Source organism: Caretta caretta, chromosome 10 (genome assembly GCF_965140235.1).
Source record: "Caretta caretta isolate rCarCar2 chromosome 10, rCarCar1.hap1, whole genome shotgun sequence".
Classification (NCBI taxonomy): domain Eukaryota; kingdom Metazoa; phylum Chordata; order Testudines; family Cheloniidae; genus Caretta; species Caretta caretta.
In genome coordinates, this window is record NC_134215.1 from 55,249,410 (window position 1) to 55,261,437 (window position 12,028).

At 40.2% G+C, this 12,028-nt stretch overlaps 1 protein-coding gene across 12 annotated transcripts in view; it reads right to left on the bottom strand.

The window, feature by feature from the left end:
* The window catches only part of FAN1 (FANCD2 and FANCI associated nuclease 1), a 44,845-nt gene that overhangs the window by 15,421 nt on the left and 17,396 nt on the right, over positions 1–12,028 (bottom strand). For all 12 annotated transcript variants that reach the window (XM_048868232.2, XM_048868233.2, XM_048868227.2 and 9 more), the window contains 4 exons: positions 11,434–11,629; positions 2,153–2,386; positions 1,394–1,525; positions 94–202 (listed from right to left, as the gene is read on the bottom strand). In XM_048868232.2, coding sequence (XP_048724189.2) covers positions 94–202; positions 1,394–1,525; positions 2,153–2,386; positions 11,434–11,629 — 671 coding nt within the window. The remainder of the gene's footprint in view (positions 1–93; positions 203–1,393; positions 1,526–2,152; positions 2,387–11,433; positions 11,630–12,028) is intronic.

Sequence of the window (12,028 nt, forward strand, 5' to 3'; positions counted from 1 at the left end):
TAGGGATTTTATACCTGAGAGCCAGCTATAGTAATTTCATTACAGAAAGATTAGCAATTAAAAATGAACCACAGTCTTGCACCACTGCTTTACCTCATACATATGAAGTCTCTGCAGTATTTCAACCCCTCGAGACAGGATCCTTGTATACATCCACCCAACCGTAAAATGTCGCAGATACTCAGGTAAGTCTCTATGGCATCTTAAAAAAAAGAACACATCAGAGATCATTAAAATAGGAATGACTATCCAAATCATTCAGACTCTTTCTTACAAAGCACACAAATAGTCAAGTGCTTATAAAAACAAAACACATGAAATATATTTAAAAATGCAGTAAAAAGAATATTAAGGTTGCAAAGTCTACCACTCCAAAGTTAGCACGTGACAGAATTAAGGTGGCTGGTGCAATGGTTTAATATTAATATTTTGGCAGCCACGTCCTTTGGTTCAACAACCAGTGAAACTAAAGATTCACAGATCATAGGGTCAGTTAAAAGAAAATTTAGTTCCATCATCTTTTTTGTTTGTTTTCTTTTTTTGTTTTTTACTTACAGGTGTTCTCTACCAAGACAGAAGGTCAGCTAGCAGACAAACAGCTGGACAAAAGGTCACTGGCTGAAATAGCTTTTCCTGTCCTAACAAATGTATTTAACTTACAGATATTAGCCATCTTTTTTTGATGGCATATACTATTCAAGGGCATGATCTCACTGAAGGGAAATTTTGCCACTGTCTTCAACAGGAGAAAGATCAAGCCCCCAAATGACCCTCCATGAATATGAGGTTAAGTCAGTTGCCATGAGAGTGAATATGATGGCAACCACAGGGCTATGATTTTCAACGTATCATCAAGCTACCAGACAAATAATTAAAATGGAAACTAATGAAGGACACTTGAACAACAATACATGTATGTTCAGTTCTCAGATCTTTAGTAATGCTTCCTGAATAACACCCATTTGGAAGTTTCAGCAGATGAATACCGAGTATGTTTTCCCATAACCTTTGGAACATTACTTTGTTCTTTGTGAATTTTAAAAATCTACTGATTGCTGTTTGCCTAGCAGCCATAAAGAGAAACTAAGACAAGTGAAAAATAGATTCTTATTCTCCTTCATTTTGGCATGTAGAATATGGAGCTGTTTCAGTGCTTTATCTTTGTCTACCAATTCACTCTGCACTTTTACAAAAAAGTCTCTCCAATTTAAACCATTTAAAAGCTAAACAAATAAACCAGGAAGTTCAAAGCATTTAAGAATAGTGAAACTGCTGAATTCTACAGGCTTGGGTTAGAAGAATCCAAGCCTACTTCAGTAGGAGCTGCATCAAAAATGAGATCATGTATCTGCTAATTGCATGTGAATTTCAGCGTGCATTTGTGCTTTAGTACCTCAAAGAAGGATGATTTTTCAATTCATGCCAGGTTTCTTTTGCACACATATAGAGATATTTAGCTTCTGTCCAGTTCCCATTAGCCATTGCAATGGCTACATCATTTGACAAATGAGCAGCTGTAGCATATCTAACAAACAAAAAAACCCAAACCACAAATACAAAAATAAATATCAGGTACAGAGACAGTTTATAGTTAAAAATAACTCATTTCCTTTATACAATGTTATCTGATTTCCCTCCCACCCTCATCTCCCAAGGCATTAAAAAAAAAAACAACAACAAAACCAACCCACAAGGCCAACTTTATTCCTGGAGTAATCTTCTGAAGTGAATGGACTATACATCAGGGTGCATTAAGTTTAAAATGTTTCTCCAGTATAAAACATTTATATCATCTTCTCATTGTTCTATGAATTTATTCTAACAGCAGGCATTGCAATTTAATGAACAGCTTTCATCAGCAGATGACCATGAAGCAATGAGGTAAGCTACTTTGATTCAGAATGTAAGGCCACCAAAATTACAAATTTTGGGAGGCTTCTTAGCAGACTCTATATTAACCAACCACAAATATACTGTTGTGTGTTTTCCTCTGGTCTTCTATATGCCCTATAATTTATGGCAATAGCACCGATAAGTTGACAAGGTATAGCCAATAATAGTGCTTATCTAGAAATAAACACACGGGTGTCATTGCCGCATTTCACATGTTGTCTCCATGAATCAGTTTCCAGATAGCCAAAGTTCCTCCTACCTGATGAGATCTTCTCTGTCCTGGAAGATTGCTGTTTTCCTATTTACTGTGTAACTGGGAAACACCGTACGACCCATGTTTACCATAAGCACGGTGGAAAGCTGGCCTTGGCCACCACTAGCTGCTTCCTCATCCTCCATTGAATCAGTCAGTGAGAACAGCAGTAAAACTCGAGAAAATACTGCTCGGGGGCCTTTACAGACTCTGACAGACTTCCCAGAAAGGTCCTTAGCCCTAGAAGCCAAGCAAAATGTTTATCCAGATGTAATTTACTTCCAAACCAATTGTTATACAGCTTGATTTTCCCTACAGTATGAAGGAGCTTGAGAAACTACATAGCATACGTGGTCTCTCATGAAAAGCCAGATATATGGACTTAATACATAGGAAATATAACATTTCAGTAAGTGAAGTGGAATAACCTGACAATATATATGCTCTACAAAAAGTAAGATTCTCTATCTGATAATGACTTGCTGTGTAACTTTGGACAAGTCAATAAAAATCAGGTCCTAAAGTGGAACACTCAAAATTGAAGGCACTGAAAATCAGAGGCCATTTTTGAAAATACATCCTTTCATTTCTCTGAGAATTTGCAAGACTTAATGTTAACCAAATGCTTTGAGATTTTCATATGGAAGATTCAGCAGAAGCGCAAAGCATTATTAATTATCATTATTGAACCTACATTCAAATTTATATTTAAACCCTTATTACAGGTTTTCAGTGAAGCTGACAGAAATCTGGACATTCAGCCTCAAATTTAAAATGCAGTCCCCACAATAATGTGCAATTTTTGCTGAAATACTGTAGTGGGGAACTTATGGCCCGCCGACCAAATCCAGCCTGCTGCTTCATTTCATCCGGCCGAAAGCGACCAGCATGTCCCTGCGGCTCCTAGGACCAGGGGCGATCAGGGAAGCTCCATGTGCTGCCCCTGCCCCAGCACCAGCTCTGCAGCTCCCATTGGCCAGGAACAGGGGCAGCACCTGCGGGCAGTGCACAGAACCCCCCGGACCCTCCGCCTAGGGGTCAGACACACCAGCTGCTTCCGGGAGCAGTGTGGAGCCAGGGCAGGCAAGGAGTCTGCCTTAGCCCAGCTGCGCCACCAACCAGGAGCAACCTGAGGGTAAGCGCCGCCCAGCCGGAGCCCGCATCCCAAACCTCTTCTCCCAGGTTGGAACCCCCTCCCACACCCAAACTCCCTCCCAGAGCCCGCACCCGAACCTCCTCCCACACCCCAACCCCCAACCCTGAGCCCCTTCCTGCACTCCAAGCCCCTTGGCCCCAGCCCAGAGCCCCCTCTCACACCCCAAACTCCTCATCTTCAGCCCCACCCCAGAGCCCTCACCCCTCCTGCATCCCAACCTCCCTCCCCAGCCCTGTGGGTCAATGGTCCCTGATAGAAAAAAGGTTCCCTATCCCTGCTGTAGTGGATAATTCTTCTATCATAGGACCTTGAACAGTATACAATCTTGTATATTCCACATATACAAAGGGCAGTCAAGGATAGAAGTCTGGCCATTATTGTGAATTTCACTGATATTTCTTTTCAGTACAATGGTACTTCAAGAGTGTCTACAGCTACATTTCTTTTAATACAGTTTACAGATGAAAAATCCAAATAAAAAGAATTTAAATAATTGTCTAAATATATATCTATCTGCTAGACCATCACAGACTTCCCTGTATGTGAGAATCTAAACAATTATGGAAATGGTAATTACTCCATAATCCTAAAGATGCTATTATTTTAAATCCACATCCTGGTCCTGTGGAGAAGTAAAAATCTCATACTGAATAAATGGGTGGTGACAGTCCAATGTTGGGTGAGTAAATTTGTACAGAAATGTACATGCAAGAAAAAGTGCTTTAAGACAGATCAGTGGAACTTTAAGGTAGCAGTTTCATGTACAACTAAAGTAACGTTAGGAGTCTTTTGTAGTAAGCAACATTCTAGTACACATCTGTGCCACAGGCAAAATCCTGAAGCCTTTACATGAGACATGTGAATTTAACAGGACTACTCACCTACAGGATCAAACCTATCTCATAAACCGCCACTTACTTCAATAGTTTTATATCCAGCACCCAAAAAATGTTTAGACAAGAAAAGCATACAAAGGACAAAGACACATTATATCACTTAACATGTTAAAGGGGGCATAGGGAGAGAGAGAGAGATGGGAAGAGAAGGAGGGAATTACAAGGGCTATTTTAGAAGTAAGGAAACTCAATGGGAACAACCATCCCCCAGCAATATAGAAGCTTTAGCCTTCTCTCTTAATAATATGAAAATCAAGAAAAAGGAAGGCAAAGACACATGTAAATAATAGTGGAACCTATAATGGAAACAGCAAGAAGATGACAAAAATCTAGGGCATTTCCTGTATTTATTTAAAGGAGTCTGTCTCTCAGGATTCAAGACTTCCAGAAAAAGATTCTACAGATTTTCCCAGTAATGAGAGCAAGTCCAGAAGGCACAAATAAACTCATTGAAAATAAATGTATACACTGATTCTTTTAAAGCAGATGCTAACAGATCCTACCCAGCTCACAAGTGTTACTGTAATTGAATTTCTTTTGCTATCAGCCACAATTACACAGTTACACGGGTTTCCACAATTCCTTACTCCTGAGGGTTTCCAAAAATGTAATGCAGTGCAACTCTCAAAAGAGTCTTTCAAGTTCTGATTTTAGTAATTTTATTGTTATATTTTTACTCTCCCCCGCCTTATTCGTAATTACTCTTGCAAGCTTCAAAATAACATTTCTGAACACAGGCTCAGTCCTGCCAATCACAGAAGCAGTTCTATGAAGTTCAATGGCACTGCTCACATACATAAATGTTTGCACTATCAGGGCCTATCTTTGCCCTTTTTTGTTTGGACAGTGTAGATTCCTCCCACCCCACCTCATGTTTTTTGAGACCAAGCTAACACTGAATCTTGTGATATAGTGGTAATACCCACTACAAAGAAGTAACCCCTTCCCAGGGTGCCTTCCTCGTCACTAAGGGCATGGCTACACTGGAAACTTCAGAGCGCTCCCGCAGCAGTGTTTTGAAGTGCAAGTGTAGTCACATGCGAGCGCTGGGAGAGAGTTCTCCCAGTGCTCCTGGTAATCCACCTTCACGAGGGGATTGGCTCCCAGCACTTGGAGCCTGTCTACACTAGCGCTTGAAAGTGCTCAGACTTGCTGCGCTCAGGGGGGTGATTTTTCACACCCCTGAGCTAGCAAGTTAGAGCACTATAAAATGTAAGTGTAGACAAGCCCTAAGTAATTCTACCTTAGGCAAGGTTGCCTTACAGGATTTTTTTTCTTCCCCAGGTTAACCCATTACATTTGGCAAAGTCAAGTTTACCAACCTGGCATTGCTAGCTTCATCTTTGTGTCTTCTAACTACATTGCCGAGGATTCACATTCTTACAGTTCTGCTTCATTGATTTTCTTAGGTACCATCACCATATGTCTTGTCAGATGAGAAATCAGGGCTCTGAAGTAAAACAATTTTCCTCATCTCCGATATTAATTTAATGGCAGAGCTGAGAACAGATTCAAGGTCTCCCAATCACTAGTCCCCTGCTTTTAATCGCTAGACCTCGTTAGAGTCAATTAATACATTTGTTAATAACTGTTGCTTAATTTGTGCGTCTCAATTAATTCTGTTCTGTTTCTGATATCATCCACTATTATAACCAAACCGCCTGCAGTAATGCATTAAGCAACATGACTAGCATCTATTACATGATATTCTGTCCTTCCTTCTCTCTTCCTCCTCTCCTAGGGGAAGACTGCATGTTCTAATACACTTTTAATAAAGCTGTGTGTTTTTATTAGTGAAGGTAGTCCAAAAAAGTGGAATGTGAAGACATTTGAGGTGGTTCTCACATCCTGCAGGTGTTCACTCCACAGTTTTGGACCAGGCCCCAAGAAAACTGTGCCTCCTCCAGAGACAAACGATGCCCTTGAGGCAGATAATTTCACTGTACCAGAATAGTGGGGTCGTTGACCCAAGTCCTTATACCAGAGCTTGAGGCAATCTTTGTGGTATCCTGAGCCCACATAATTAAGCACTTTGAAGAGAAGGACTCGGATCTTGAACTCAATGCAACATCACTTGGCCAGTCAATCAGTGTTCAGTGTAGAGAGCAGAAGACAGGTTGATGTACTCTGTTAGCTCTGGAGAATCACAGTAAAATTACTGGGATAGAACAAAGTACTGTCTATTTTGAGTGGTGTTTTTTTAAGTTCTCATCAACAGTGGTTAATTTAAAAAGATGAAAATGACAGGTAATCGGGATATAGTGAAAAATTCAAATAATATTTGGCAAATTTTAAGACAAAGTGTTGATCTTAAATTACTGTAAAGCTTTAAAAAATATTATTCTATAACTGATATCCGCATTAGTTAGGTTAGAAACATTGCAAGATACAGCCTAACCAGACACAGCAGGAGAATGGCAAACTGTGTATTGAGGGCAATGTAATTCTTTATTACATTCCATTATATTGGAACTTAATATAAGGTGTAAAGACATTTCTTTAAAATAAAATAGGACCAGCATACCCAAACCACTGAGAAAAGTTCATTTGATAAAACAAATAATTTTTTTAGCCTCTCTTTGTATTTATTGGATTTCATATTCCTAAATCAAGTAAGCATGCAAATGTCAACCAAGATAAAAGTTCTCTCCTCAAAATGATAATGTAGTTCAAGTATCTAATATCAAAGACTGAAACTGAAATCTCATGGGAGGGAAATATTTTCAAACGGCAGTATTTTAAAACTGGGTTACACTTGACAAACAACTACATCTCCTGAAGACAAAGCTATTTTATTAGCAAAATCAGTCGCAGTTGCCAATGTTTTAACTGACATGAAATGCCATACCTCGGGTTGTAGCACTTTCATCTATTCTCCAGGCTAAATGAAGTGGAATGTTGCCTGAGTCAAAAGCTAGCTATTGTTTGCTACCATTAAAATATATTTAACAGGAGTGGGGACAGAAAATGTCATATTGTAAAGTGCTAACTATGATTGAATCTGCTTCTAAATAGCTAACACGTGCGCACCTGCTCCCCCCTCCCCCAAGTACCACAACACCACCACAAAACCTTCCTGGTTGTGAAACTTTGTATGATATTAGCTAACTTGAGTCAGCTTTGTGTTTCTTCTCCTCCCCACTCCAAAGAGGGGGCAAGAAAACATTTTGCTTCAGATAATAATCCTCTTTCCATAACTAGGCAATTCCAAATCTCCTCTTCAGCACTGTGACTGACTCTCAGTGCCAACTGGTAAGGGAATTACAAGAATATTCTTATCCCTCCATGTACCTTCTGATTCACCAAAGATTATAATGTGAGGTCTTAAATGAAAGTCAGGGTCACGCTGGTCATTAATATTGCTGTGAAATATTTGTACAGATACTATGTAAGGACTTATATACATAAACACTGAAAACATGTTCCAAAGTCTGTATCAAGGCACAGTTGACAAACAGGTTTCTGTCAGACAAGAGATGTTGATTCACCTATCTCTCAGTTGGCATGTAAATTAAGGATTGTAAACCAGCACAATGGAAGCTTCATTTACATACAAAGTCAACAGGGAGCTGTGAAATTCACAGGGAAGAAGCGGGACCCAGGAAAAAACAACTGACAGGGGGTAGGGTGGGGGTTACTGTGCCTGAAAACAGACAGTGAATTTGGGGGATATAAGTAGAAGGCAATGAGACACCTCAAAATCCTGCACTTAGGAAGTAAATGAACAGCATGTTTACATTCATGAAAACGGGATCTCAACTAGGCTTGGCTGAAACACTACAAAAGATAAGTAAGATAACTTCTTTAGACAGAAGATTATCCTGTTTAGTCTCTAGAAATTGTGCTATGATTTTCTTTTATATGTAACCCTTTTGTTTCCATTATCTGTACTCACTTTCTTTTGAATCTCAAATCTTTGAGAAGCTTATCATTATTTTCACTATAAATATATTCCAGTGCTCTGGTATTAATCAAGCTGATCCTGAGTTGAATCATTCAACCTGGTGTGTATATTGTTTCTCTGGGGACAGCAGACTTTGCATTTCTGTGAATGTTCTGTGGTTAAGGGCAGGATACTACAGGAGAACTCTTCAAAGAGGTTTGAGGACTTGGGTGCACCTATTGTTAACCTGCAAGGAAAAGTAAGGCCTGGCATAGCCCAGAGGAGATTAACAGGCTGATGGCATCAGGGAGCTGAAACCTAGTTAAACAGCAGGAAGTCACCCTGTCATAAATATAAAGGGAAGGGTAAACCCCTTTGAAATCCCTCCTGGCCAGGGGAAAGCTCCTCTCACCTGTAAAGGGTTAAGAAGCTAAAGGTAACCTCGCTGGCACCTGACCAAAATGACCAATGAGGAGACAAGATACTTTCAAAAGCTGGGAGGAGGGAGAGAAACAAAGGGTCTGTGTCTGTCTGTATGCTGCTCTTGCCAGGGACAGAACAGGAATGGAGTCTTAGAACTTTTAGTAAGTAATCTAGCTAGGTATGTGTTAGATTATGATTTCTTTAAATGGCTGAGAAAAGAATTGTGCTGAATAGAATAACTATTTCTGTCTGTGTATCTTTTTTGTAACTTAAGGTTTTGCCTAGAGGGGTTCTCTATGTTTTTGAATCTAATTACCCTGTAAGATATCTACCATCCTGATTTTACAGGGGGGATTTCTTTATTTCTATTTACTTCTATTTTTTATTAAAAGTCTTCTTGTAAAAAACTGAATGTTTTTTTCATTGTTCTCAGATCCAAGGGTTTGGGTCTGTGGTCACCTATGCAAATTGGTGAGGCTTTTTATCCAACATTTCCCAGGAAAGGGGGGGTGCAAGTGTTGGGAGGATTGTTCATTGTTCTTAAGATCCAAGGGTCTGGGTCTGTAGTCACCTAGGCAAATTGGTGAGGCTTTTTACCAAACCTTGTCCAGGAAGTGGGGTGCAAGGTTTTGGGAAGTATTTTGGGGGGAAAGACGCGTCCAAACAGCTCTTCCCCAGTAACCAGTATTAGTTTGGTGGTGGTAGCGGCCAGTCCAAGGATAACGGGTGTAATATTTTGTACCTTGGGGAAGTTTTGACCTAAGCTGGTAAAGATAAGTTTAGGAGGTTTTTCATGCAGGTCCCCACATCTGTACCCTAGAGTTCAGAGTGGGGGAGGAACCTTGACACACCCTCTCACTGAAGGCAGGGCGTACCAAGGTGACTCACAGTCCTGGGCACCCCAAGAACCATCACAAATACCATGGGCTGTTTAGGTAACGTGAAAGAAACTTTATTGGTGGGATGGACAAAATTGCTCTATTTTGATGTGAACATCTGTCCAAAGCACAAAACTACACAAAATTTGAAACAGACTTCTGCCTCTGCCAGAAGAGCAAGGATTTCTGGGAACAGGACTGAAGAATGTCATTAGCATGGGAAATCTTACACAGTGACATTCCACAGTATACTCTCCTCCATATCTCTACTGACCATCTGCACCTTGTGTAGTAGCAAAGGTAGAAATAGGACCAGACCAAAACCTTAAAACTGAACCTAACCCCTGAAAGGTTGGATAAAGGGAGCCAAATCAGAGCTGCTACTCCTATCCCGAAGATTTTGCTCCCAAAAATGATCCAAACTCAGGGAAAGGAGAGACATGGAGGTGGGGACAAGGGGGAAGACAACAAAAGAAAGGGACACGATGATGGATGACTAGTGACAGAGGAGAACAGAGTTTTAGAGTAGGTGGACTGAGTAACAATCGGCGGGAGTAAGCAGACGGTCTTCCGTCATCTTCTTTCTTAAGACTGCGAAAAAAGGTACTACTGCCCCAAGCCACAAGGCCCGTCATCTTAAGGAAAGTGGTTACTACTCGCCACCCACCCACCCCCACTCTAGCCAGGCCAGCAAACGAAAACAGGTGACTCTGGTCTGATCATTTATAGGCAGGAACCAGGAAAAGCCGCTCCCGCAGACTCAGGACTTGTTGATTTTGTGCATCTACCTGTATTCTGCAATATGTTTTGCTTCATGAGTCTAACCTTATTTTAGACAACTTGAGGGGCTCTTTTGCTGCTTGCTCCAATACATATTTGGGGCAATGCTAGCAGATGGCTAACAACATACTCTTATAACCGACCAAACTGTATTTGCCTTACACAAGGAATCTCACAGATGCAGTTCCAGCAGTAAGAGGAGAAGGATTAGGCCCAGTAAACACATTCAGATTTGTAAAAAGAAAAGGAGTACTTGTGGCACCTTAGAGACTAACCAATTTATTTGAGCATGAGCTTTCGTGAGCTACAGCTCACTTCATCGGATGCATACTGTGGAAACTGCAGAAGACATTATATATACAGAGACCATGAAACAATACCTCCACCCACCCCACTCTCCTGCTGGTAATAGCTTATCTAAAGTGATCATCAAGTTGGGCCATTTCCAGCACAAATCCAGGTTTTCTCACCCCCCGCCCCCCCCAAACTCACTCTCCTGCTGGTAATAGCCCATCCAAAGTGACCACTCTCTTTAAAATGTGTATGATAATCAAGGTGGGCCATTTCCAGCACAAATCCAGGTTTTCTCACCCCCCCCCTCCAAAAACCACACACACAAACTCACTCTCCTGCTGGTAATAGCTCATCCAAAGCGACCACTCTCTCTACAATGTGCATGATAATCAAGGTGGGCCTTCTCACCCCCCCCCCCCGCCACACACAAACTCACTCTCCTGCTGGCAATAGCTCAGATTTATGCTGCTGAACCATAGTTTGCAGAAGCTTTATTTTATTACTCTCAAGTAGTCCCACAACATAGCAAGAATTATTTACAAAGGGAAAACAAATTCAGCTAAAATAATGTCATAAGTGACCTGGGGAAACTTGGAAATACTCCATACTACTATAGACTATGGTTTTGTCCTTTGAAATGCAAAAATCAAGCGACTGAGGTTTTGCCAAAACTAAAGCACAGCCATCCAAGCCCAAGTCTAAAGAGAAGAAAAAGGCTGACGCACTAAAGACCCTTCTCTGTTTGCCCTTTTAATTTTGTATTTGACCCATGTTATAGCACTGTTACTAAAATTATGACTAAAACCTTAATGCTTTTCAGATGTTACCTACTACACTTCTTTATGCTTTAATTCACAATGCATATACAATGTTTTTCATTTCCAAAATGCATCTAAAACTCATGGTCTTCTCAATAATAATTTATATTCATCTGCAGAATTAACTATTGGATTTTACATAAAAAGCCCAAATGGTACCTTTTCAAAATCACTGCCCCAATACCAGCCTGATTCTTGCTGAAGATCGAACGTTGTTTTGCCAGTCTGAGAAAGTCCTCCACCAGTTGCTGTTTCTGACCATTTGGGTTTTTCAGGTGAAACGTCTTTGCTAATGTTTTTAGCTCAGGAGCAGAAAGCAAGTCCAGCCCCTCAGAAAGGTCTTGTAATTCAGATTCTGCAGATACACAGAAAAATACTTATTTAATATTTTGAATGCATATGATACTTTAAAGTACAGAGAGTTTCTGGATAGTAGAAAGTCCTACCTACATATGAAATAGCTATGGACTAGTAATTTAAACTAACTTTCCAAATATAGTTTGAAATTTCTTTAATTTATTATGAAGATTAATAATTAATAATTAACAAAAGTGTAATGATCAGGAAAATTCCATAGCAATTTCAAAACAAAACATGAGTGTACAGAAATCTGGTTCAGTTAAATCTGAATCAAACTGACGGTACAGGCAAATAAATTACTTTTTATCTTCTTGTCCTAACAACTGAAATCTAGCCTGCTCCGTCCAAAAAAACCCTCACCCTCTTCAACTGATTTGCACTACTAACTTCTATT